This window comes from Podarcis raffonei, chromosome 14 (genome assembly GCF_027172205.1).
Source record: "Podarcis raffonei isolate rPodRaf1 chromosome 14, rPodRaf1.pri, whole genome shotgun sequence".
NCBI lineage: Eukaryota > Metazoa > Chordata > Lepidosauria > Squamata > Lacertidae > Podarcis > Podarcis raffonei.
The window spans coordinates 5,293,355-5,321,270 of NC_070615.1; the positions used below are offsets into that span (position 1 = coordinate 5,293,355).

At 43.5% G+C, this 27,916-nt stretch overlaps 1 protein-coding gene across 1 annotated transcript in view; it reads right to left on the bottom strand.

Annotated features, from left to right (window-relative positions):
- Positions 1-555: 555 nt before the first annotated feature.
- TBC1D2B (TBC1 domain family member 2B) overlaps positions 556-27,916 on the bottom strand; it is a 36,833-nt gene continuing 9,472 nt past the window's right edge. The window contains exons 3-13 of the mRNA XM_053364343.1: positions 26,713-26,878; positions 21,784-21,935; positions 20,438-20,655; positions 18,038-18,433; positions 16,931-17,041; positions 16,089-16,282; positions 12,546-13,040; positions 11,009-11,126; positions 10,224-10,409; positions 8,760-8,881; positions 556-4,691 (exon numbers count right to left, since the gene is read on the bottom strand). Of these exons, the coding sequence (XP_053220318.1) occupies positions 4,496-4,691; positions 8,760-8,881; positions 10,224-10,409; positions 11,009-11,126; positions 12,546-13,040; positions 16,089-16,282; positions 16,931-17,041; positions 18,038-18,433; positions 20,438-20,655; positions 21,784-21,935; positions 26,713-26,878 (2,354 nt within the window). The 3' untranslated portion in view covers positions 556-4,495. The remainder of the gene's footprint in view (positions 4,692-8,759; positions 8,882-10,223; positions 10,410-11,008; positions 11,127-12,545; positions 13,041-16,088; positions 16,283-16,930; positions 17,042-18,037; positions 18,434-20,437; positions 20,656-21,783; positions 21,936-26,712; positions 26,879-27,916) is intronic.

The following is a 27,916-nucleotide window of genomic DNA, read 5'->3' on the forward strand; positions in this document are numbered from 1 at the left end:
GAGAAGTTTAATGTCAGGGACTGGCTGGACAAGGAAGAGTGGTGCAGCCAGTGGTGCAGGAGGAACCTGAGGGGGAAGGGGATTCTGAACCAGGTTCAGACTGGTGGGAAAGGGAGGAATCATCGGCAGAGAGTGAGAGTGAAGGGGAGAAGTTTGAGTAGCCACAGACACTGGTAAGAGAAGGAGCAGGGGTTGCATCTCCTGCTCTGCAACAGAGTCCTGATTCCGCTCCTTTCCTCCCCCACTCTCAGCACAGGAAAGAAGGGTCGAGAAAACGCTAGAACATGGCTGTGTGAAGAATCTCAGGCTTCCTCCAAAAGGATGTATATGCTGGTCTTCCGCTCACTGTCATCACCACCGGCCACATCAACTGCTGCTCCCCAGACCAAGCTCTTCCCAGGCAGAGTAATATTTAGCTCCTATTGGTACTAAATGAGGCTTAACTACCCCCCAGAACCTTCCAGCCTGAAGGCCCTGGAAAGAGTCCCAGAACACCCACGCAGGATTTAAAATCGCTATTAGTCTCAATTTTAGCAGCAAAGTCAAACTAAAGCATTACAAAATTACTGATTTTTATTGTTTTTGGCAAAGATTTCCAGTACAGAACCAGGTTACATTTCAAGGATGCAACCCATTAATTGTGCCGCATCCCTGGTTGTTTCTAATACATAATACTTCCCAAGGGATGAGTTAAGAGCTGTACAAAAGTTTAACAACACCAAAAGAGAAACAAGTTTTTAAATTTCTTCATGAGGGACTAAAGCAAAGCATGATTATGAATGTGTTTGTCAAATTGACTAAGTAGTGGTTTGTAATGGCTCGGACAAACGACAAGCCTAATTCCTCGTGCGAATGCAGAAGACAACTACAGTGTAGCTGTAGGAAGAGGAAAGAGTTGTTCAAGTTCAATGTTTAACAAGGGACTTTCCACTAGGAACATATTCCATGTAAGCCCCACTCAAAAGAGGAAGGCTCATCCACACTTCCTATTCATTTTAGCCAGGCTTGCACGAAAGATGCTCCAGATCAGCCCTGGCCAACTCAGCGCCCTCCAGATGTTTTGGACTACAACTCTGATGAGCCCCAGCATTGTATGGGTGTGCTGGCTGGGGCTCATGCGAGTTGTAGTCCAACACACATGAAAGGCTCCAGGTTGGCAAATGCTGTTCTAGATTAAGGGCACTGGGCACGATCAGTTTCTGCCTACTGAGTAGCACTTGACAACTATAGAGAAAATCTGCCTACTGTGCAGTACAGGGCTAGGCATGTACTACTTGATCCCTATTCTCTCTGCCTCTAGTGTAATAAAAAATTGGTCTGTGACTTGGAAACTTGCACAAACGGCTTCAGCGGTGTGGATTATACAATACTTATAAGAGAAATCATGCATAAGATACTTTGCATATATAATATGTAACACATTTTGAAATTCTTTACAAAAAAAGAAAGAGTAACAGAAAAACCTCATTGCAGTAAATGAGACCTGAAAAAGATGGCACATATTGGGCGGCAGCGGGCAGGGGTGTGGGGAGGTTGTTCAAACTTTCTTTGTTGAACTCTGCTCTTAGGTTCTCAAATATTCTTGCCTTGTTCTATCCTACAGTTTGAGGCTTGGAATCATCTCACAGAACTGTGGTCTATCTCACGGGTTTGATTTCTAGGCCAGCATACAAATGTCAGGCAGCAGGAGCTGGTCATCCAATTTCCAACGTGGGTCCACACCCCCCCCCCCCCGGGAGAACGACGACAACTCTTTCACATGTGAGTTCAGGTGCACTGAACATAACCGTCTTTGCAGTGGGAAAGCATTTGCAATAATCCTTTTTTTCTGTTTAACTAGTCGAACATCCTTAACAATCTGGCACTAGTAGACTCAAAGATGCTACAAAACTGAGGAGGATTTGCAGCAGCCTACAAAATAACATTGGCACAATGGGTGCTGTCTCACTCTCCACCATCACCTATGTTTAGTTGTTTGTGGGAATTCTTCAAGCATATAAAAGTCGGGTGTTTCAACTACTATTCACTATCCAAATTAGGAGTTTCAAAGAACACAGATGGATCCCCTTTAACAAGCAAGTGCTAAAAAAACAAAAATATTCTACCCCACATTTGGTTTGAGACTCTTTCAGCCCTATCAGAAAACAGTTAAGAAAATCTGACAGCCTGGCATAAATTCAAGTAGTTCCATCTGTGGGTTTCAACACTCCTTACAACAGGAATTGGAGATACAGTACCTATAATACTACACAGAGGAATCTTAGTATTATTCAGGTACAATGTATTTAAAAACGGTAAGTGGCATTAATGTATTCCGAGGCCCATCTGTTCAGCTTGCACTGTATCTATCTCCTGTGTCCTCCCTTGCTTGCCCCACAGATGGTTCTGATCCTGCCATCAAAGGAGAGTGTTGCCTGATAGTACCAAGCTGACATGCCACATAAAACAAAGAGTGAAATAAAATGGTACACTTTTGCACTGCTATCAGCACAGGTGAAAATTTCATGGCCAAAATATTCCCTAGCTCCAACAACCTCACAATGAAATTGTCAATTAATGATACATTTTAGAAACCATCAGAAAGAAGATGGCAACAGTCTGGAAAAAGAGGCTTTATAACATGCTCACTGATTCTTGCAAATAAGTAGAGAGGTGCTCTTTCTCTCCGCATTCCCTGCACGCCACTCCTGCAAATGATCTCTAAGCCTTTGCTGTCAAGAGCAGCTTACAAGGTGGCAGGTGAGGAAACTGTTCTTCAGAGAAAGGAATCTTGACTGCAGGCCACTTGTTGGATGAAGGTAAACATTCTCAGGGCTGAAAAGGCCATGGCAACTTTTGGAAGGGCAGCATGTAAGGAAGGAATTCTTTTTTACATGAATAATAAAATTATTATTATTATTGCATTCATATCCGTGTCTTCTAATGAGGACAAGGTGGGGTATTATTTTTCCCTTCTCCCCACTGTAGTCTACCATTTTTTCTTGAGAATTATACTGCCTAATAAAAAGGCACATCAAGTGTGGGAAAGATGAAGGGGAGGGTCTCAGCACAGTCATCTTTAATAATGAAAAAGAACACCCATCCCTCAAAGTAATGAACCGTCTGCCTTCATTTTCTCCAGGTTCATCAACTGTATCTAAGATAACACATATTTCTGCAAAGGTCAGAATAATACAATAGAAGGAATCCACCTGTAATTTCACTGGCGTTAAGTTTCAGCAAAATGACAGGAGCCAAGCACCTAAAAATGTGCAACAGAAAGAAGTACAGAGGTGCAAAAAGAAAAAACAAGTTTAAATATTATCAGAAATTAAACCTTTCATAAGAGAAAGCAAATACACAATTCACATTGTTTGATTCTTCTAGGGTTAATCTATGCCAAACCTCTCTGTGGCAGAAAAATCAGGTAAATTTATAGCACTTTCACAGGTCATTAAGTGAAACCAACATGCTTGCTTAGTTGAGCAATCTGCCACTGATTTTTTAAAAAAAATGCTTCTCAATATAAATCTCCAAGGTCTAAGGGCTCATTGGGATTACATGGAGGGGGAAGCCCATCAGGCAAGAGCACCCTCACCTGGCCAGAACAGGTAGGTGCCGGCAAAACACAACATATCCTTCTGCCATCCTGGAGAGGGCTCCTATGCCTTTAAGAGTATCATGTAAGCAAGAAAGCACCATTTCCTTCATTCCTGTAGTATCCAGAGAAAACTTTTCCAGCAGAACTACTTCTTGCCTTCCAGTTCTTAAAGAGAGATAGACCAATGGTGTCCAAGGCAGCCTTATTAATAGTTCTCAAGGTGCTCACTTAGCACTATGTGAAAACAGACTTCAGCAATTCTTCTTGCTAAAAACAGAGCCACTAGGACTAATGGAATGATGTCTTCAGAGGACTTTGCTTCCTGGCAAAAGCACTGAAAGGCTTTTGACTGGCCTCATGTGGCCTCTTCACATTTTCATAGTTTTGAAGTACGTGCACAGATATGCTGAAGATCTGTCAATATTTGGGCTGGTTTTAAACAAACAGATGGACTGCCAATGCTAGTTGGCAAATGAAAAATGCCAGCTTAGTTCAATATACTCAAGGCTAATGAGGAGTGATTCTCCCAAATGGATTTTGGGGCAGGGGAAAGAGTGGGGAAAGCAACAGGGAAATAAGTGTAAGATGGTGGATATTAAAAAGATTAAGGACTTTGTGCTACTGCTTCCTATGTGTAGGCACTTCAAAAATGAGTCCTTCAAAGAAGGGGGAAAGTGGCAGCTGAGATGCAAGGTGCAAGAAAAAGTGCTCTTTAACACTCTGGCAAAAAAGGTAAACAGAAAGAGAAATTTTGGTGGGGGGTGGAGATTTCTGCAACGGCATGCTAAAAACTTGGAAATCTGTCCTGCAAATTTCCAGCTGACGTTGCTTAGTTTTGCTGGATCCGTAAGGAAGAGGCCACTCCACAAAACTTTGGTCAAGCTTCCAGAAAGAGTCTTGGCCCCTGGGGGTTCCTCAACCATCTTCTTCATCATCACTAATGAGGTCCCTTTTATCTGGGTTAGTTTCCCGCTCACGCAAGAAGTCTTCCCGAATGGCTTCAAGTTCCATGAGCTCCAGGCGGACTTTCTCCAGGTGGTAGGCCCTCCGATTTCTTATCTGGCGCAATGGAAAGGGATTCAGATCCCCAAAAGCAATACTGATGAGTTTCCTGGAATAAAAAAAATATATATATAGAAAATGCAGATGACCAACCAGATTCCTTTAAAAAGGGTTTGTTGTGTAATCCACCAAAGTTCAGTCCCAAACAGATTTCAGCAGTTGCAAGACACTCCCAAAACTCTTCTCTCAAGATCAAGAGCACAAAACTCATGAACAAATGATAACCAGGGATGAGGGAGCCTGGCCTAGGAAGGAAACAAGGTTGGAATGTGGCCATGGTTGGGAAAAGGTTGAGAAACACTGGGCTAGACTGTAGGAGGAGAGCCTCGCCTTTCCCACATATTGAAACAATATGGAATAGATGAGGTCTTAAAGTTTCTGATTTTCATGGAGCTGAAAAGGTACACAGAACCCTTTCTAAAGGGCAACGAAGTGTAAACCCACTAAAGATGTGGAAGGAGTGTACAAAAGAGATGATTTCCCCCCCTGCTGCCTAAGTTTGTCTAGTTAAATCATAGGTGGCATAAAGTAGATTGGGAGTGATCTGCAGTAGATTAGCAAGGATTTCTGACTCCCACAAAGCAGATTCTGCAAGTTAGAAGTCTGTTGACCTCAAATATGTATCATTCAGTGCAAGCCCACAAACCTACTTGGGTAGCTTTGCTAAACAAAACAAAAACCTCTCTCACGTTCCTAAATTTAACTGGACACACAATTTGCAAATTCAAAATTGCTCAAATGCTCCCAGCTTGTAGAAATTAGCTGCAGCTCCAAGTCTAGATGCAGTTTACAAAGAGAGGAAATCTCATGTTCCTGAGAAGCCATGCTTGGTCTACTCAAGCAGTGCTGCAGGTTCCAGCTGTTTCTCATCATTCTGTCTCCTTTGTTTATGATGAAACATTTCATCTGTCATGGCAGAGAGGAACTGGATGCTATTTGCTTATTTCCCCCTCAAAATCTGCCTAGAAGTATACATCATTTTCAAAGGTTAAAAAGAAACAAAGAACTACAACTTGAAAAAAGAAACAAGGCATGTACTTTTGTGAACAAAGAAAATATTCTATCTATCTTTGCCTAGAAAAAACTTCTTGCTGTTTCAGTGTAACTTCACTGTACTCAATGAACCTAAATGCACATTTATCAGGAAGATGAGCTCCTGCAGCATTTCCCCATAATTCTCCTATTACTTACACATCACAAAAATCTTAAAGAACTCATACTACTTTGTGTGTAAAATGGGCACGGCTAGTGTCTGTATTATAGTAAAAGTTTTGTATTTGCGTTAGTACTGTAATGTATGATTGGGGTCCACATAGTAGAGGCAGGAACAGCATAAACAATGACATCAAGTCTATGAAGAGTTCAGAAACCTGACTGTAGCTAGTTGAATTTAGTCGGCCAGGGGGTGTTTGGTCCACCGTCTGTGGAATGTTCTCCCCACTGCCAAATCTTATGTCTTCCCAGCCCCAGGTGAGTGGAACACTTATCACCTAACTAGGCATTTAATAATGTTGGATTTATCTATTTAATGCTGCTTTTAAGGTTTTAATTGTATTTATAAGCTGTCTTGCCATCTGTAGAATACAGTAGTACATTAGAAGTTGAACAGAATCCATTCTGAAAGTCCGTTCGACTTCCAAAACATTTAAAAACCAAATCGCAGCTTCTGATTGGCTGCAGGAAGCTCCTGCAGCCAATCAGAAGCCGCGGAAGCCCTGTCGGACATTTGGCTTCTAAAAATAGTTCGCAAACCAGAACAGTCACTTCCAGGTTTGCGACATTCAGTAGCCAAAACGTCTGAGTTCCAGGGCGTTTGACAACCAAGGTACAACTGTAGAAGGATGGAGAAGATTAAAAATAAATACTGTTTACATTTCCATTTGCCTGCTTATAGTTTAATATAAATGCTAATTTAAAGCTTTTAAAAGCCCAGGTTGTTCAAATTAGACCTAAAATTTCCCCCCCCCTTTTTTCTTAAGGCCTTTTCCTGTTGTGGCACCCATCGGTGGAAAAGCAAGGCATGTCAGGCCCAATCATTATACTGCTTTAGGTAGTTGTAAGAGTCTGAGTTTTTTAGGTAGCCAGCCAGATACCTGTTTAATTTGCTAGCTTTGGGGTTCCTTTTGGGTTAATATTGTTTTATAGATTATAAATGCTGTCTATAATGTGTTAATATGACATCTGCTGTAATTGTGATGTTTAGCTTATGTCAAGGCGGGAACTGGGAGCCGGTCAGCAATAACTCACCAGGTGTCAGTAAAGTTAACTCTTTATTCAAAGAAGAAGCAAAACAGTTCAGGCCTAGTGAGCACAGCAACTCTTCCTGTATTTCTGAAACAATGCCCAAAAGTGGTGTCTCCTGATCTCGAGGTATTTGCAGCAGTAACTCATTATATATCTATCTGAAATGTAGTGGCAGTGCAGAAAGCAATCGCTAGGTGGTGTGCTTGCTTCCAATGCAGCTTTGCTATATATCAGTCTATATAATGAGGGCTTCTGATATACAATTTATAATGAGCACTTAGCGCAAGATGCCACTATAAATCTATCAATATAATGAAGAAGACTATAAATCTACTTGCATAATTAGAAGTTAGCATCAACCAGAGGCTAGCCAGCTGGCCTGATAAGGAGTCAACTGTGCAACAGGCCTACCTCAACCCAGCCATGAAGCTGGCACCCAGACATGAACTTGGTCCGTCCCCCCGAAAATATGAAGGAAGGAAAATATACATCATTAAGAGCACCTGCACAGCCAGCTATTGAGCCTGTCCAGTGTCTATAAATGCTACCCATCTCAGCAAAGGAGGGAGTTCCAGAAGAAGCACTGAAGAACTGAGGAACCAGAGGGAGAAGAACTGAAGGTGAACTGAAGAGGGACTGAAGAATCAGCAGTGCAGGGACCAGCTCATTTACCACCTGGGTGTGTGACCTGCCCACCAGCCTGAAGGGTTGACAGCAGTCTCTTAGCAGCTGGCAGGGCGTGCAGTTGAGCTTATATGATTATTTATCTTTATCTGTCTCTATAACTGTTTGTATTTGTGCTTAGAGTCTAGCTTATAGTGTCATATTATTAATATTTATCAATTAATAAACTGCCTCCTTCTTTACCTGGTGCCCTATTGGTTCTCCATCTGCTGTGATTCAAAAGAACCTATTGCCTGCACCTTGCTCTAAGAACTAGGCTAGGCAGCTGGTAATACACTTCCCAGTAGGTCTTGCCCGAATGAGGCAGTTGCAAGGATTGAAGGTCCTTGCCTTCCCACTGCTCTCTAAGTCTCCTCCTCCCCCAGGTTCTTCTGAAACAACTTGAGATGACTTCTCCTTGTCTGTCTTTGCTCTGCCCTCTTCATAACTCTTCAGGTTCTGGGAGGGGAGCTGGTCTCAGCAGGTAGGCCTCTTGCCCCCCACCTTCTAGCCTCCACTTCTGCCTCTGATTCTGCACTGCCCTCTGCCACCGCCTCTTCCTGCTCACTAAACCCTGTTGCCTCTTCAGCTTCTGACACCTCCTCCCCCCAGTCTTCTCCCTCTGACCACTCATGGTCATCCCACCAGGACTCCCCTGGCTCTGGGTCTTCTTCCCTTGGGGGTTCCCCAGCTCGTGCTTCCCCCCACTCCTCTGCATCCAGCCCGTCAATGACAGCTTATTTTTTAGTTGCTGCTTTGCTAAGAGTATTTTATAGGTTGTAATTGTTTTATTGATTATTTGTTAATTGATTTATATTATTTATGCTGGATTTGTGATGTTATTGCTATTTCTTGTTTATAAGCTGCTTTGGGAATCATTTGAATAAAAAGCAGCATAGAAACACAATAAATCAAATCAAACGAATCAATTTTGATGGCTGTTCTGGAACTGTTGTTTGTTTTCAGTTTGTTAATGTTCGGTTGAATTATAGGGCTTCAAATGAGAATTATTGTTTGTTTTATACTATTTTGTTACCAATTTGTTAGCTGCCTTGAGTTTCTTTGGAAAATTAGGCAGCACAGAAAACTTCACACTAAATTGTTTTAATTTGAGCGCATGGAATGAAGGTCAAGTCAGAGACTTGAATAAAACCAGAACATAGATATTCTTTCTAAGCAAGCAGTTTCCAACTTCCAAAAAGGCCCTTACCTAGCATCAAGGACTGTGCGAGTGAAGTATCTGAGGTACTTGAATATGGACATCGAGTCTTGCTGTTTTAAGATTTCCTCCTCTTTGTATTTAAAGAGCGCCAAAGCAAACCGGAACATTACCTAAATGTTTGACAAACATCAGGTTACAAAAGAGAATGAGCAGTGTTTAAAATTCCCTGCCACTTCAGTTAACTGCATGGAAGAGATCACGAACTATTTAGGCCACAAAAGCCTCATCCCCTCAACTACTAGAAAATTATGGTTAGTCTCGCTTCCCACTCTGTTGGCTTCAGAAACTCCATGAGGCACTGCCCATATGCATTCAAGGCACAAGGACTAGAACCCTGGTTTTCACAAGGAAAGCAGAGATTGGTGAGATGTTTCATTATAGTGCAACAGCAGAGTCTCATGGAATTCACACAGAACTATTTGTCAATATCCTTCCAGAGGTAAATTTAGTCCATCCTATCAAATTCTCTAAGCAGTATGAAAGATAGTCTTCAGAAAACATTAACACTTCATAGTCTGGTTTGGACATAACACTCAACTATTGTGAACAAGACTCAGGCTGTTCATTCATTCCCCTTCCTCTCCTCTCCTCCCCTTCTCCTGGCTTGGCTGCAGTTTAGCATTATGTCTGAACCCTAAACAGTGATTAATCCGAACTATCTTATATTGAAACAAGTCAACTTCACAAACCAAGGTTTGAAGATGGTTTCAGTAAGTCATAGTTGACTGGACACAGCTGGCCAGGGTGCAGCCATAACATTAAACTGCAGTTAGTTAAAACAGAAACCAAAACTTCCTATCTCCTCGTGGCTGTACTGGAGGAGGGAACTGCCAAGTTTAAGGCTCATTCACATTATGCTAAATCAGGGGTCAGCAAACTTTTTCAGCAGGGGGCTGGTCCCTCAGACCTTGTGGGGGACTGGACTATATTTGGGGGGGGGGGGATTAACGAATTCCTTTGCCCCACAAATAACCCAGAGATGCATTTTAAATAAAAGCACACATTCTTACTCATGTAAAAACATCAGGCAGGCCCCACAAATAACCCAGAGATACATTGTTTAAAAGGGCACATTCTACTCATTTAAAAACATGCTGATTCCCGGACCGTCCGCAGGCCGAATTTAGAAGGCGATTGGGCCGGATCCGGCCCCTGGGCCTTAGTTTGCCTACTCATGTGCTAAATCGTAGCTTAGTCTGAACATTGCCAGCAATTCAATTTCTTTCCTCAAGCAATTGTTTCATCAGCAGTCATGAGAGATACAGAGCACAACCAAGAGAAAATTCTCCTACCCAAGGCACACGGAAATGAATGGGACAACGGAGCTATTGCACAGCTCCTATTCATTTCACTAATGTTTGGCAGGAGAACATCCCACTGGGTGGCATCTCAGCTCAGCTTTACCCACAGGTCCTACAAACATCAGGAAACATTCAGGGTTATGCAATGTACCTTTGGCCCCTCGTACAAAAAAGAGTCCCATATCTTGAAGAGTATGTCGCTGACCACACTGTCTACAAACACAACAAGGAACCAGTTGAAGGTGATGAGTGAGTAGTCCACTCTGTATTGCTCAAAGTGGGCATGCAGCCGAGGGAGTTTCTCACTCATCAAGTCCTTGAAGACTCTCTGGTCAACCTAAAGGAGTGCAAGACAAAGGAAAACTCATTCAGAAAAAAATGGAACAAACGGTACTATCTTTTAAAATAAAATAAAATGGCAGCCTCACAAGGCCTTAAAGGAGGGTGACTGAATCTCTAATGCCAGAGCAAACTGGTATCTGATTAAAAAGGTGGCACTTAAAAGTAGGGATAATTTCTATAGAACAAGAACCCCATATGCAGAAATATAATATACACTGGCAGAAGGGACATTTATCAGTGTGAAAGAGCAAAAATCTAAATACATACAAGCTGACTAGTATGTCTAATTCTCAAAAAAAGCATGTGGCTCATAACCAAAAGAGCCAGATTGCAGCTGGAGATTCACGTGACTGGATGTTTTTACATGCAAAACAAAAGGAAAGACTTCCTGTGTGTAATAATCCACCAAGTCAGGGCAACAGGTTCTAGCCTAACTTCCATTTCAGTATGTGAGTTTTCTATATGCAGGGATGTGTATTTGTTGCATGTATGGAGAAAGAGCTTATCACTTAAGCCCCTACCAAGATTCCTCTTCTGGTGTTTGAGAGAACTAGGCCTTTAGGGGCTGAATTTGCATGCCGGCACACTCCATACCTGGGAGCCTAGTAAGGTTTTAGTATAATAGTCCCGAGGCATGAAGACCTCCACTATTGTAACTAGGCACCAAAAGGCATCTTCCTGCTCCAAGTAGAGAAGCGCAATTGCCACCAGTCTGAAAGACAGAAGATAAAACAGAACAATCTCATATTGCAAAACTGCAAGAGTCTGGGTGCCATTAAAACTGATGCTGGTAAGTGACCGGCACTAATATATGCATCGACCACAGAGAAGGGCTAAAACGAGTGCTGCTTGGCTTGTTTAAACATACCGTATTTTTCGCCCCATAGGACGCAACGGCCCATAGGACGCACCAAGTTTTTTTGGGGGGGGGGAATAAAGAAAAAAAAATTATTTCCCCCCCCAGGCGCTTGTGGGGCCGGCAGCGGGGAGAAGCGCTCTTCTCCCCGCAGCCCGCCTTCAGATCAGGTCCGGGGACAGTGGGAAGACGCGCTGCGCCTCCCAGCTGTCCCCGGAGCTTGCGGGGCAGGCAGCGGGGAGAAGCACTCTTCTCCCCGCCGCCCGCCTTCAGATCAGGTCCAGGGACAGCGGGAAGACGCGCTGCGCCTCCCAGCTGTCCCCAGAGCTTGCAGGGCTGGCAGCAGGGAGAAGCGCTCTTCTCCCACCTGCCTTCAGATCAGGTCTGGGGACAGCGGGAAGACGCGCTGCGCCTCCCCACTGTCCCCGGAGCTTGTGGGGCAGGCAGCGGGGAGAAGCGCTCTTCTCCCTGCCGCCCGCCTTCAGATCAGGTCCGGGGACAGCAGGAAGACACGCTGCGCCTCCCAGCTGTCCGCGGAGCTTGCGGGGCTGGCAGCGGGGAGAAGCGCTCTTCTCCCCGCCACCCGCCTTCAGATCAGGTACGGGGACAGCGGGAAGACACGCTGCGCCTCCCCACTGTCCCCGGAGCTTGCGGGGCTGGCGGCGGGGTCTCCCTGCCGTCAGCCTCCAAACCACTTCGGGAGACAGTGGGATGGCGGCGTTCCCACTTTATCACTACCCGAAGGAGTCTCAAAGTGGCTAACAATCTCCTTTCCCTTCCTTCCCCACAACAAACACTCTGTGAGGTGAGTGGGGCTGAGAGACTTCAGAGAAGTGTGACTGGCCCAAGGTCACCCAGCAGCTGCATGTGGAGGAGCAAGGAAGCGAACCCCGTTCACCAGATTACAAGACCACCGCTCTTAACCACAACACCACACTGGCAACCCACTCTTAACGCCTTACCCATCCTGAAAACTTCATGGGCTCACATTAGCAAAATAAGTAATCTGTTTCTACAGCTGACCCTTTGAATATGGCATAAATGGCAATCACATTTAGCTCATTTGCGGTTGCCTTTAACTCCTATTTTAGATCACCCAGCCTTTTGCTTTAACAATAAATATCACCAGTTCCTATTGTGGTGATAAAGGGGAATCTCTATGTAATTTATGTTTCTCCTCTCATAACAAAATGACAATAAATATTTCTTTTTTAAAAAATAAACAAAAGTGAGACATGCCGAATGACTACAGAAAATGAAGAAAACAGATTCTACCTGTTGAGACCCTGGCAATATCCTATGTCTGGGTTCCGCCAAGAAAATGCAAGCAAGACATTCCGCAGCTTCTGCACTCCTTCAGATGTCAGAGAAGAGTAATGCTTGTTGTTGGGCAAAGTCCGCAGAAGATCTAGCTCTATCTGCTTTGAAGCCGGGTTCTGCTTCTTCAGGGCATTCTGAAGCAGTGATTGGAAGTAGCCCGGGTCCATGTGTTCTCTGAACTTCTTTACATGAAGGCCAATGCACCATTTCCACATCTGGGAGCGGTGGGCATGCGGAATCCCATACCGAATGAGGTTCTTGAGTTCCACAGAACGCACCATCTCCCTGTTCATGGTACTAGCCAGATAGTTCTCCCACTTCACCCCTGTGGACATCTCCTGGTTTTCAGTAAGGGAGAGGGATTTCAGATCCAAGGCCCGAACCTTCGCTACCAGCTTCTCTTCCTCGTCGTCCTCTGGGACTGTCTGAAACCCATAAATATCATATTCACTGTAAAGGAGAGAGAAATCTGATTAACTGGGAATCTTTAGGAATGAAAAAAACTCAAGCAAGAGAAAGATGATATTCTGGAAGTCTGCTATATCTTTTGTGAGCTCAGATAAATGCACTATGTCCCCCCCCCCCTCATTCTGTTAACTCATTCATTTTAGTAAGGGAGCAGATGGCACTGTGGTCTAAAACACTGAGCCTCTTGGGCTTGCTGATAGGAAGGTCAGCAGTTTGAGTACGTGTGATGGGATGAGTTCTTGTTGCTCTGTCCCAGCTCCTGCCAACCTAGCAGTGCGAAAACATATCAGCGCAAGTAGATAAATAGGTACCGCTGTGGCAGGAAGGTAAATAGCGTTTCCATGTGCTCTGGCACTTGTCACAGTGCCCTGTTGCACCAGAAGCGGTTTAGTCATGCTGGCCTCATGACCCAGAAATCTATCTGTAGACAAATGCTGGCTCCCTTGGCCTGAAGTGAAATGAGTACTGCACTCCATAGTCAAGTTTGACTGGACTTAACTGTCCAGGAGTCCTTTACCCTTTAGGTATGTGTTGTTGTTGTTGTTGCTGCTGTTTGTTTGTTTATTGTTAATTTATCAATCATCTTTTAAGCCACTGTCTCAAATTTGCATATAAGGTAATTATGAACAGTGAAAAATACAAAGCCTACAAATACATTTAAAACAAGACAAAAACCCTAGCAAATGGACAGTCATGGGAAAAACGTGGGAAAGCCTGTCAGAACACAAATATCTTCAATTGTTTCTGGAAAGTGTACCGTATTTTTCACCCTATAGGGCGCACCAGCCCATAGGGCGCACCAGCCCATAGGGCGCACTTATTTGGGGGGGGGGAATAAAGGGGGGAAATTATCCCCCCCCCCGAGCCCCAAAGAGCAAAGAAGCCATGACAGCGAGCGGGATAGATCCCGCTAGCTGTCCTGGCTTTGTTTTTAGCCTCGGGGCTGGGGGTCCAGGAGCGAAGGCGAGGTTGCGCAACCTCGCCATCGCTCCTGGAGCTTGCGGGGCTGGGGCGGGGGAAGCCCGAGCTTCCCCCGACCCCAGCCCCCAGAACAGGCTGCTATCCACAAGCCTTGGGAGCCCGGCGGGAACTCCCGCCGGGCTCTCAAGGCTTGCGGATAGCTTCCTGAAGCCTGGAGAGCGAGAGGGGTCGGTGTGCGCCAACCCCTCTCGCTCTACAGGCTTCAGCGAAAGCCTGCATTCACCCCATAGGATGCACACACATTTCCCCTTCATTTTTGGAGGGGAAAAAGTACGTCCTATAGGGCGAAAAATACGATAAATAGTGGGAGTCTGTCGTATCTCAACAAGAATACTATTCCATAGAACAGAGGTGGCCACTCTGAAAGTCTTGCTCTAAGATCTTTGGGTCTTGCAGGAGAAATTCTTCTGCAGACTACAGCAATCTATTGGATGTATAAGGGATAAGGTGGTCTCTTACACTGATTTAACACTTCAAAGCATATGTTACAGATTTAATAGCAAAATAATTGCCAATGACAATGCTAAGGATTTAATTACACCTGTGCTCGCCAAAATTATTGAATGCCTCACCAGAATGGTAATGCCATCACACTGTGAAATTAAAAGTTTCTAGTCTCACACATTTTAACCATTCTTTTCCAATGGCAAGGTATAGGACTCAGAGCTTGGAACTTCTCTATCCTCCCCTTTCCCAACAGCACTCAGTGATCTTCCTTCACCTCCAGTTTCCAGTCTCCTGTTTTAGAGAATATTTCCAAATATATTGTGAACCATCCTGAAATCTTTTGGTGAAGGATGTTTATATTATATTATATTATATTATATTATATTATATTATATTATATTATATTAGTTAAATACTTCTTATAAGTGTTCAGACAAAAAATTTCTCAAGTTAGAAAACATGCTGATTATACTTGAGTTAATTAAGTTAATCCAGGCTTTGCAACTAATTATTTAAGGGTTGGTACACCCCTCTTTCACACACACATTGAACCCACAAAATGTTTAAAAATATTTAAGGGGTTATCTTGCCAGGGAGGTTGCAGAAGTTCTAGCTTAGAGCAGCTCACCCTAAAAGGGTGTTAAATTCAGTCCCACTGTTCCCCAAAGAAAATACGATGCTACTGGCACCCATTCCAAATGCAAAAGTAAAGAAAGTATTTGGCATTGGTGTCTTAACATCACACAACAACACTTCACACAAGAACATAGGAAACTGCCTTCTACCAAGTCAGACAAATGACCAGCTAGCACAGAACTATCTAGGGCACATGCTTTGCATGCAGAAGGTGTTAGGTTATGCCTACAGCATCTCCATGTAGAGAAGGGAAGGTCTAGAATTCTGGAGTCATTGCCAGTCAATTTTTCCCCCTGGTAATTGCCTTTATGTTCACTTTCTAGTACACAAAATGCAGTAATAACAATAAAGAAAGAGAATAGATCAAAACAAGAAAGGAAAAGGAAGAAGGCTATGAGGAGAGAAGAGGGAGTGGTTAGTATACTAAAAATAGTAGAACTCCAGACAATTGTCCTTCATAAGCATATTATCCAAGAACTGCTGCCAGTCAGTGTTGACAATACTGAGCCAGATGGACCAATCTACATACACTCAGTGTATGGCATCTAAAGTCTACTCTACACCAATTCAGCACAAGCTCTCCAGGATTTCAGGCAGGGGATTCTCTCCTGGAAACTGAGGGACTGAACCCAGGCGCTCAACCACTGAGGTAGTTCCATAACTCTTACGACAATCCCAACAACACGAGTCTTGTATTATCCTAGTACATGTGTGCTGGTGGAGCATGCCTACTTGCGCCCCCTATCACCCCACCCCGATTCTGCCCTCTTTCGGGTCCAAAAGGACTGCCAAAGGGCAACCAGGCAAAGACATAGTTGCAGTTAAGAGATTTAAAACTGTGAGTGCCAGCTTAGTCCCTCAGCTGCTACACTGCACTAGCTCTCAGAAAAGGCTGTGGTGTTTTAAAATTTTACTTTATTTATATAGTTGTATCATATGTGAAGTAATCAAGAGTCTTCTGTTTACCTGACCATGTGAGGTTTGAAGTATGTCTGCTCCAGGTGCTCACTGCTGTCCACTTTCAAGGCATCTTCCAGGAGCTGGGTCACCACATCATGACAAGGACCCTGCTCCTCTGAGCAAACTGGGGTCTTCATCTCTTGAAGCAAGATAAGATACTTACTTTCCACTTGGCAGAGCTTGGCTTCAAGGCTTGTATACTGCAGAGAATACACCAAAGAATTCTTTCAAATTGGCACTTGCAGAAACATTTCAGTGATGCATGGGAATCCATTTCAATAAGCGAGTGAGTGAGTGAGTGAGTGAGTGAGTGTATGCACAAGTTGTCCCTCTCCCATGAAGATAAAACAGGGTTGAGAAACCTCAGTCCCAGAGGCCAAATGCCTCTCTAACTTTATGCCTGGGATTCTCCCCAGACCATAACACCTCCTCAAGTGCTTTTGCTTGGCCAGAATGCACGCCTCTCGGTTGTGTGGAAGGAGGATGTAGAGATCCGTATGTGCAGTAACTGATGATTTTTTGCATGGCTACAATCTCCTGCACAAAGGTAAGAGTCACATCCACGTGCATCTGCCCTGCCCATAACTGGTGTGTGTCGCCTGGAAGGCTGCCCATGAAGGAATGCTGCAAACCTAAGACTGAAAAAGAGTTCCCCACCTCTGAGATAAAACAAGGATGTTGCAATTCCAGAAAAAGACAGAGGGTTCTGCAAATCAGCATAACAATATGTTTTAAGTTCCTCTTTCTATATATTGCTTGAAATTTTCACTTCTGGCAATGAAAACTAGCAGGATTTTACTTCCAGTGTCAAGTGAAAGCTTTACAATGAGCATCTGTGTTAAGCTGACCTTTGTCATCAAGTCTCTTTCTCTGTTTTCAGCAGTTCTCCGTAAAGCAGACAGTTCTAGGATCTCTTTATTTAAAAATTTGTTCTGGTTTTTATAACCCTGAAGACTATCCTGTGAACAAAAGATATGGATAAATATAGGTTATTTTAAAAATATATTATGAGGAATACAAGCACTAGGGACTAGTGAAGCTTGACCCAAGAAGCTCCACTTTTCTTTTGCTTTTAAAACAGTATATTGACACAGAGGGGAGGCACTCCAGAATTACAGAGAAAGTGCTCAAGTGGGGAGCTAGATAGTCAAAGAACTCAAAGGCCTGCTATAAATCACACTCATTAGAACTTGACACAGTGGACCATTTTAGGGCTAGACCACTAGTAAAACTGTACTCTCCAATTTTATACAACTATAGGGAAAATGAAACTCTAATGACAAAACAATGATCTGACTCACTGACTTCCAACTGTTGCTCAATCACTCAAGATCATGCTAAGTTTCTTGAGAAGCTCTGCTTTAAAAATCAAATGTGTCTCAAGCATTAAGAAATAGGGAAGCAATGAAAGTTTATAAAAGAGTTCTATATTTTCAAATCATTAAGCTGTGACTGTTTCTGCAGGGCTCTGTCTTAAGACTCTTCAGGTCTGAAGGTTGTCAAATAAGGCAGCATCTTGCCACATATATTGTCGCTCTCTCTTTAATCTGTATTTGTATCATGCTATATGTGTTCTCATGTTGTTGCTCTTATGGCATTTTGTTACTTATTCATGGATGTGACCCCATTCCTTAAACCTTGTTTGCAACACCTGTTGTGATCTGAGAATTGGGTCCCCTACAGCTCAACTCAGATAGATGCAATGCCAAAACATGGTCTGGCAAGTCAGGGCCACCTTCAAATGATCCTTATTCCACTTCTCTTCCATTCGCATTCTCTACTTGATAGTTTTTACCAACCAAACTTAGCCCTTGTGTCCAATATTAGTGAAATGTGGTAAGTGCCTTGCTTCCAAACCAAGGTTCAAACGATTTCCTGAAAATATTCAGCCTACAGAAGGTCACATCACATGGAATTCTCAGGGCCTCCACTACTGAAGCAAAAATGTTCCTTACTTTCAGCCTGTCAAGCTCCTGCAGTTCTTTGTTGATGGAAGAAGACATGGGTGAATGGACTGATCCTCCACTCTGGCCAGATGACTGGCCCTCACATTCACTCAGCTCCCTGGAAAGTTTCATGATCACTTCATCTTTGGCTTGAATGGTCTCCATAAGCATGCCCAGCTGCTCATTCAGCTCGCCCACCTTGCATTTCAAATTCTTTACTTCCTGTCGCAAACTGTCCTTCTCCAGATTAAGCTTTTCAAGCTGGTTGTTGAGACCCAATATCTGATTGTCTTTTTCATGAAGCAGCTCTAACTTATCTTTGGGGGCTCCATCACAAAGATGCCCTACAAAATATTTGTCATACTGTGAAGATCTGACAGTCTGCTGCAGAAGCCGCACAAGTTCCTTTAAGGAGAAGGGAAAAAAGGATATTGGTGAACACGGTGGCATGCGCAAGTTAGATGTGCTTTACCTCTTAGCTACTGTTGATTTTAATTCCTCCTTTGACAGCTTTTATATGCTTGTGCTTAATTATTTTTACTGAGAATATTTTTGTTTTCTTCCTATATACATCATGTTGCATCACATTGCAGTTTGCATGGCCACCATGCCAACTCCAGTGTGACAAATGGCAGCCAGGAGGAAGGAGAGGTGCTTCACAGACTGGTTTAGTAAGCTACTCTGAAGCACCTGCCTCCATTAAATGCAGTTGCAACAAGCTTTAACCAAGCAATTCACAGAGGTTTAGCACAGCAGCTCTATTCTGAAGCAGGAGCAGGCTGGCGGGGGAGGGGGGCATTGGAAAGGGGTTGGCAGATAGACATGGTTGGTAAGTGGAGGGAGCAGAAGCAGTGGTCCCAATATTTTATATTTTTGTAAACCGCTTAGAGGTTTGCTTTACAATAAATAATAAACCAAATTTAAAAAAACCTATTTGGTTAAATAAAAGATAAACTAGGTCTGTGCAACCAAGAGGTCTCTTAACTTCCATCACTTGTGCATCTACCATCGTGACAGACATTGCACCAATTTTTAAATTGAGGAAAGTTTTAAAACCATTGGAACATGAAACTGAATTCTGTTTAAAGAGAAGAATCAAATCTCTGGGTAGATGCCAGCCTTTGGCCATACCTACAGTAGATCTTCAAAACGAACAATTAGGATAGCAACTGGAAGCATTTTTAAACCAAGCACATCAAAATTCTGCTGCAAGTTAATCTCTCTCCCCACACCAACAATCATTAAAAAAAAATTCTGGGCAGCTTAAGACTTTGAATTGGGGACAATTACAGGTAAGTAGATAACAGGTAGCCTTCCCCAACATAGTACTCTCCAGATGCTGTCAGATTCTAGCCCTAGCTTGCATGGCCAGGGATGATGGGAATTGAAGCACAGCAACATCTAGAACACGGATGGGGAATTCGCCCCACCAGATGCTGCAGAACTGCAACTCCCATCATCCATAGCCATTGGGCATGCTTGCTGGGGCTGATGAGAGCCACAGTTCAGCAGCATTGTGTGGGGGAAGACAAATGTCACCCACTCAAGATTTAGAGGAATGAGGGTGGGAAAGGCTGCACCAAGGAACAAGAACCATGTTGGGCTGGACAGCATTTTAAGCAGCCATCTCTGAGTTTCTATTCAGTTCTTGTGCATGACAAAAAACAAACAACCCCTCCCCCCAAAGTTCTTAGCAGCAGTGAGGCCTCTGTAATTCTTTAAAAATGTATTTAAGAGGTCAGCCAGCTATTTTTTTAAATGAAGAATGCACACTAGTTACTGTCTTCACATAGGCTACAGAGGGAAAACCTGGCCCGTCCCTGGGTCTGGCAACCGTACATTTGTAGTATAAAGAACTCAGGGCAGGTGTAGAATGCTTGGGGCTGGGTCCCAGAAGATGCACATACAAAAATTTGGGAGTATTTCATTACATCTTCTAACATGCCTCTAAGGAAAAGGACCCCTAGATGGTTACGTCCAGTCAAAGGCAACTATGGGGTTGCAGTGCTCATCTCATTTTCTGGTCAAGGGATCTGGCGTTTGTCCACAGACAGCTTTCCAGGTCATGTGGCAAGCTTCTGGCGCAACAGGACACTGTGACGGAAACCAGAGCGCACGGAAACGCCATTTGCCTTCCCACCACAGCGGTACCTTGCACTGGCGTGCTTTCAAAATGCTAGGTTGGCAGAACCTGGGACAGAGCAACAGGAGCTCACCCGCTTAAGCGGATTCAAACCATCAACCTTCTGATCGGCAAGCCCAAGAGGCGCTGTACTGTAGTCTAAACCACCAGCCTCTAATGTGTGCCAGGCAGGTTTTCCTGCACTGCTTGGCAAAACCTGCCATATATGATGCCAATGCTGGCTCCAGCTCCAGCTACTGTTCCTCTCTAGCTTGTAGACCAGTTACCTTTTGACTCAACAGCTCCTTCTCGAGACTCTCCAACTCTTCCTGTTGGCTCTGGAACTTCAACTGCATCTCGGAAGCCAGCTTGTTTCCATTACACTCATCAGAAGAAGACTCTGTGCTATTCCGGTTTTTGCTGCCTGCAATCATTTCCTTTAAAGGACGCCTTGTTCTGTGTGGAATGCGGCCAAAATCAAATGGAAAGGCTGGACCAGACACGCCTGCACAAGGAGATATATTTTTTTCCTCATTCAGACTAAAATGTATTTGGACACATTCCTTACTTTGTTAAAAAAACACAACTGTACTCAATCACCAAATCTGGAACAAAGGCTGAAGCAAGCACTTCCAAGTTGATTAATTAATTGTATGTCATCTGTTTCCTCCGGTTCTCTTCTCCCTGTCCCTTTAATTCTAAGCAAGAAATCATATACCAGGACAAAATTAGAACTGAAAAAAGAAGTGCCTGCTACTTCAGTGGATGTTAGTTTTAACTCTTTTTGCCACTACAAGGAAGTGAGCCCATAGTATGCGCTCTCATTTATCCTCTGTGGTTTGTGTTAGAACTAGGGTTACATTTGGAGACTTAGCCTCAGAATCCATTGTCTGTAGTGAGCTCCAACTCAATACAATAGTAAAGGAAACTGAGCAGTGAAGCACGTATTTCCTTCATCAGACTAACCACAAGTCACCACAAACGACTCTGATCAGATGGAAAACCTTCCCAATTTAAAGTTGAAAACATCTGTGCAGAAACAAACTCCTACCATTTTAAAAATCGTCACATTTGTATCCTATCCATTTTCCTCCTCAGACTTCAGACTGACCTACCTGTAACTGAAGTTTAGCCACAATTGCCATGGCTGAGTGTGGATTTGAACTCAAGTCTCCCCCCCAAACCTCTCTACTTGAATCTAAACCCCTATCAACTGGACCAAAATGCTGTATTCCTTACTCTCTTCACTCTTGCATATAGTACAATATAACCAATTTGCAACATACTGTTTAATAAAGAGGTACTTTGTGCTTAAAAGTACACTCAAGAAAATTGCCTTGACAACAGCATGGGTCTGATGGAAATAAGTCACAGCAGTGCAAGTTTGAGTCCAGGTATCCCAGTAGCTAAGACAGAAAAATCCAAAGGCAAATTATAAAAATCAGTTTCCAAGAAGAGATATTGTCAGCATTCTTTATCAATGGAGAACCCATTTTCATGGTGTGTCTTTAGAGTGGACTGCATTTTCATCAGCTCCTAAGGGTCAATGGTACAAAAATATAAAGAATCTTAGAAAGTACAATAGTAGAAAAGATGGGGACGGGAGATGTGGGGAGAAGGAACACTGGAGTACCTTTGCTCTGCTCCCCTGAAAACCTCTTCCGATCTTGAGCTATCGACTCCTCCAAATCCTTCGTATCTAGAAATTCCCACTCCTCTGTGTAAAAAATACTCTTACGGTTGTCATTGCTTCCTTTTCCAGTTCTTAGAGAAGACACAGAGTTCCTGCCAAGTACAGAAATTAAGAAGTAGTTATACAAACAGAGAGAAGTGTAATTTATAAAATAAAGGATACACAAGTGTAGAAATCAAAAGCAAGCAAAACTACTGTTTTGTTCAATTTCTCTTGGTTCCAAATTTACTCCAAAGCAGAGAATTTAGTTGATGCAGATGCCTACACTGCAAAAGTTTGTCAAATGTGCATTTAAATATCAAGGGCTAGGAGTTTAATTTATACTCTTCAGACTCAAAATTATTTCCAGGAAGATACAGAAAGGTGCTCAGCTGACATACACCAGCTATGGCTGATGGGAGTTGCAATCCGAAACATCAAGTGGGGAAGGCTGGACTACGCTTCAGACGTTTCCCACCCTGTCAATGACAGCCTGCTCCAAATAAGTCTCAGAATGCCATTTGTAGCATATGGTAATGCAATAAGTGACTCTGCTACAATCTATGACAGCAACAATGGATCACTCAAGGAATCCCTGAGGTTTTCCACTTAAAATAGTAAATCATTTCCTACTACACTTAAATTCAAAGTACAGTGGTACCTCGGGTTATGAATGCTTCGAATTACGTTTTTTCGGATTACAAATGATTTTAACCCAGAAGTGAGTTTTCCGAGCTCTCGGAGGCCTCGCCGCTGCCCAGAGCCAGAGCTGGACATCTGCGGGGCCTACAGAGGGTCCGCGACTGGGCTCCAGCCATGGGAGCTCTCTGAGGCCTCCGCGTATGGCGGGAGCCAAGCCGTTTGTGATTGTGGAAGAGGACCCTGAGCCCCCATCCAAACAATGACTATCATCAGCGCAGGTAAGAAAAATATCACATTTTCATTTTGTACTGTTTTATTGATTTCATTTTATGGATCAATGGCCTCGTTAGATAGTAAAATCTATGTAAAATTGCCATTTTAGGGGTCGCTTTTCACCGTCTGGTTCCTGTTGAGTGTGTTTCGTTTGTTAATTGAGTCCCTCGCTGCTAATCAGAGGCTTCCTGTTGAGTCTGCCAGCTGTGGAGTCCCGAGCACCCACGCAACACAGAAGTTATATTTGGAGGTTTTGTTTTTTAATTTTTTTGCATTTTGGTGTGGCTTTTTTGGTTTTTTGACTGTAGCTTTTTGTTTATTTTATGGGACAGACTTGTGACTTCGCTTTTGTGACTTGTTTTTGTGACTATGTGGAACCCAGTTCAGCTACTGTTTGATTGTGTGACTGCAGAAAAGGATAAAAGCCCCCCGTCCAAACTGACTATCATCAGTGCACATAAGAAAATTGAAAATGATAAGTAAAATATATTTTTTTTAAACAAATCAAGGCATGTAAAGCAACTTTATAAACACTATGAGGAAATGTATAAAGAGTGAAAACTGCCATTTGTTAGTTTGATATAAGAATTCCGGTTGCAAAATCTCGCCATATGATTACACCACTCAAGGGTTACTACAGTACATGCATTTAAGATACACTAATCTGCACCGAGCTTCAGGAAGTTTACCAGAACAGATGTATTTCGAGCAATCATGTTTGCCAAGAAATGAAGTCGTAAGTGCAGTCTTGAATTTGTGTAACACAATCTTGGTAACAGCAACCACTCTTCACTATGGATCTGCAACAACTGTACTAAAATTGCTCAGTAGCTGTTAAAACACATGAACACATATTGGCTAATTTTGCAAAGAGAAACATTCAAAGCACGTGATAAAACTGCTGTATTTCTGAAAGAGAAAGCCTGGCAATTGTGGTTAAGCAGTCAACAAGGGGGAACTTGGTAAAGTTAATGTTATTTCCCTTGGCTGACTCTACAATTTCCGCAAGATCTTGGAACTTCCTTCATATGTTTGGGGAGGGAGTTAGTGGTAAAGTACTTGTGAGAGATGCTAGACCAGCCTTTGTCAACCTGGTGCCCTCCAGATGTTGGACTACAGCTCCCACAGCTCCAGACATAAAATCTGGAGGGCACCATGAGGCAAGGTGAGGCAGTGGCCTTAGGGCGGCAGGCTCCACACAGCTGCGAGGAGCAACAGTTCCACCTCCTGCACTTGATAGCTGCCTCCTCAGCTGCACACCCTTCCCCTTGCTTTCTGGCTTTCCTCTTTTTCCTCACCCCCATTTTTCTTCTCCATTTAGTCCCCCTTGCTTCACCACAATGTTTCTCCTCCCCATTTCAGAGTCTTACTTCCCCTCCCTTTCTGTACCTCTATCAAACCTCTAGCCCACAGAGTCCCACTCAACTGCTGTGCTGTGTGCACAGCTCCCTCCCGACATGCAGGCTTCCAGCTTTGCAAGAGAGCAGCTTCAGTCTACAGCCAGTAAGCCATGGTGCAAAGGCAAAAGACAGGTCAGTCAGTGGAATGGAAAGAGGAGGCAGGAGGGGTTGCAGGGGACGGGGTGCTCTTCTACCACCACAGTACTGTCCTCCATCCAAAGAACCATTTCAGTCAGTAAACAAAACAAAACTTGAGGGTGCAAAGCAGGACTGGAGAGGGGTGGCCTGAGCCCCAGCATAGAGGCTTGGAAGGCTGCATTGGTCCCTTAGCCTGATATTCCCTATCCTTGCTGTAACCCAGCACCCTTAACAAACTACAATTCCCAAGGAGAGCACCGTTTTCTGGTTCACCTCAGGCAGCAAAGTATCTTGGGCCAGCCCTGGAACCAAGTTGGTAAAAGTTACACTAAACCATACAACAGTGGTGGGAAGCCTGTGCCCCTCCAGATCTTGAGGCATCAACCCATACTATCATGTAGATGTAGTCAGAGAGGATGGGAGTTGTAGTCCAGCAACATGTGGAGGGCTGCAGGTTCCACATAATGTCCACAAAAGCTTGATCCAGCCAAGAAAAATGTTCATTTGATTTCCTAAGTAAGGAGCACCATACAACCATGCTGGCTGGGGCTGATGGGAGCTGTAGTTCAGGACATCTGGAGGACACCAGGTTGGCGAAGGCTACTTTATGCACAACCAGTTTGCCACATAGGAACACAATTTGATAAGTAACACAAAACAGATGATGGTTGAAGTTCTGTGCAGGGCTGATATTTCCCTATGTTATACCCAAAGCAAAAGTTAACATTATAAACTAGGAGCTAAAAGTCATCACATGGAGGAAGGATCAGGAGAAGGCATCCCCAACCTTTGGCCCTCCAGATGTTTTGGCCTACAACTCCCATGATCCCTAGCTAACAGGACCAGTGGTCAGGGATGATGGGAATTGTAGTCCAAAACATCTGGAGGGCTGAAGGTTGGGGATGCCTGATCTGGAGTAATTCAGAGATGCCTTAGTTTTCCTACAAACAGTATGCAAGATTCAGAATCCCATTATGGACATTTTTGTGGTCAAACTGACATGCAGAGAAAAATTCTTAGACCATATTCAGAATTGCACATCCAACATTTTCCTTTCAAAAGCCTTTTTGTGCAACTAAATAGCATAGGGGTGGGGGTATCAATCACACTCATTGAAATCACAAGAAGGATGTGGTTTAATTTTTCCAGTGCAACCAAGGCAACAGTTGCCACATGTGCCCTGCTCCATAACCATCTGGAAAAGGAACCAGGAGAGGACAATCCTCCAAGTACTGAAGCTTCGCCCCCTAGAAATTGATGGGAGCTTGTGCTGCAGAAGTACTTGCAAGACTTACTCCCCTGGGCAGCCTTTCAGCATTAATGAAAGGGTGCGAGTGGGGATGGTAAGAAGAGAAGAGAAGTGATCGGAGGTCAGTTGCCACAAAACTGTTGCCAGAAGTTGGCCAAGGTCAAAACAGTGACTTCAGCAGCAGCACAAGCCTTATAAATGGTTACTTCTTAGATATTCAATGTGCCTTTCCCACTATTTAAAAAGAGAACACAAAGGCAGAGAGGTATTTATGGGGTGTTTTTCTTTACAATGTTTCAAGACTTTTGTTTTAAAGATGTATCAATCAATCTCTTTATTATGTTCAATGGCCAATCTTGTTTCAAAGATAAATGATCTAGAACTTTTTAAACAGGAGTAACAGTGTATTGTGTGAACAGAGTATTATGAGTGAAAGAGAGCTGGTGCAGCATGGTGGGTAAGACGCTACATTTCATCATTGCTTCAACTTTCTCCTTACCAGAAAGCTGAAAGGTACCAATGTATTTTTTATGATGAAATTACAGATCTGCCAACTAAATTCTGCTTCATGTAAACTGGTGGAAAGCATCAGTGAGGAAAAAATTGTTCAACGAACGAACCACCATTTGCTCATAACAGAAACATGGTGTGGAAAATAATCACATCATGGACAAAATTTCCTATGAGAAGAGATTTTTACTCAGAGATGCACCTTGTGCGGCAGGTTCTAGTACGTTCTAATCACTCCATTTCCACACCCTTGAGATGCTTTAGGTAGCAAACTGACATGGGAACTGGACTCCCATATGGATTTTCACAGGTCCCCACTGGTTTTAACTTTGTCTTAAAGTCCTGTTCCCTGATCACTGGCACCCCTAGTCAGCTTAACTCCATCTCCACAGCCTTGCTTAGATTTAGCCTACATGTTTCCCCTGAAACATAATAAAGTTATTATGGAAGCCAGTGGGCTGCAAGTTGAATGTTGCTGCTGGAAATCTAGGTCCAAACGTTACCTCTGCTAAATCATGAACAGCTTCAGTTCCAACTGTATTATTTTTGGGGAGGGGAAGAAATATCATCTGCTCCACAGGCTTAATCTGAACATAAACATTTTTGCAATCACATGGTAGTATTTATGCCAACCCCATTAGATGAACACTGTCAAGTAACACAACACACAATACTCACTTGATATCTGTACCCAGTTGCTTCAAAGAAAAGTTAATGGCACTTGGCTGGCCTGGGGCTGGCTGGCACGCTGCCTGTTCTCCCACCAGTTCTGTGCGCGCTGCCTCCACCATTAGGACATTTCTAGCTTTCTCTGCTGATGCATTTGAAAACATGGTGGTCCAATCTAAGAAGGGCAAAAAACACCACCAGTACTTAATAATGCAGCTGACACCCCAGCAGTCAACATCAAGGCTCATGGAGGGCAAATTCAGAGGACTTCTAACATGTCATGAAGGAAGGTATTGAGCTCCCCTCATAAGTACCCCAGGAAACTATCACAGTCCAACAACTATGGTGCTGAAGAGTTAATACTCCCCTCAAGGCCAGCTAAGAAAGTCATGCAAATTGGCTATAACTCACAGCATCTCATGCAGTTATTAAAGCAGAGCTTTCCAAACTTTTCATGTTGGTGACAGACTTTTTAGACATGCGTCGTTTTGTGACACAGTAATTCAGTTTTACTAGCAAACTGGAGGTTAAACTAACCCATTTCCAGCCCTGGGAGGAGCACAGGGAGCATTTGAGTGACACACCTGCACACTGCAGCTGACACACTAATGTTTAAAAAGCTCTGCATTAAAGTTTAGAGAATAAAACTGGAATTCAGAATGAGTGTGGGGAAGGGTAGCAGAAACCAACCAAGATAAACCAACAATTATGTCAGTCTCTCACAACAGATTCTAGCACATGCAGGTATTCTAATGCTTCAGGTACCTAAGGATTAGGCCAAACATTATTTATGTGTAATTGTGTAGCCCCCTCCCCACTAAATACACACCGGTATTTAAAGGTACAAATTCAAGAGTTTGAATGAGTACATACCATCTCAGGAAGTACAAGAGGTACACTCATAATGGGCCATATTCCTCCTCTGCTCTGTCAAAAGACCCAGAGCATGGAGAGGAGCTGGCAATCATTGGGCAGTCTAACAGTATCTTTACATACACCTTGAAGCTTCCTCACTTAACATGCAACCAGAAGTGGGAAAGCCCACCTCCAAAGTTCTGCAGGCACATGAAAGCCACAGGGCCCAGTTTTCTAAGCAAGGAGGCCCTTGCTTCCTTCACCTCCCACTAGCCCTCAGCGACATCAAGAGTGATAGATTAACAGGTAGTCCTTCCTAGTACTCTTCCCTCTGTCAGCAGCATTACACAAGAATAGA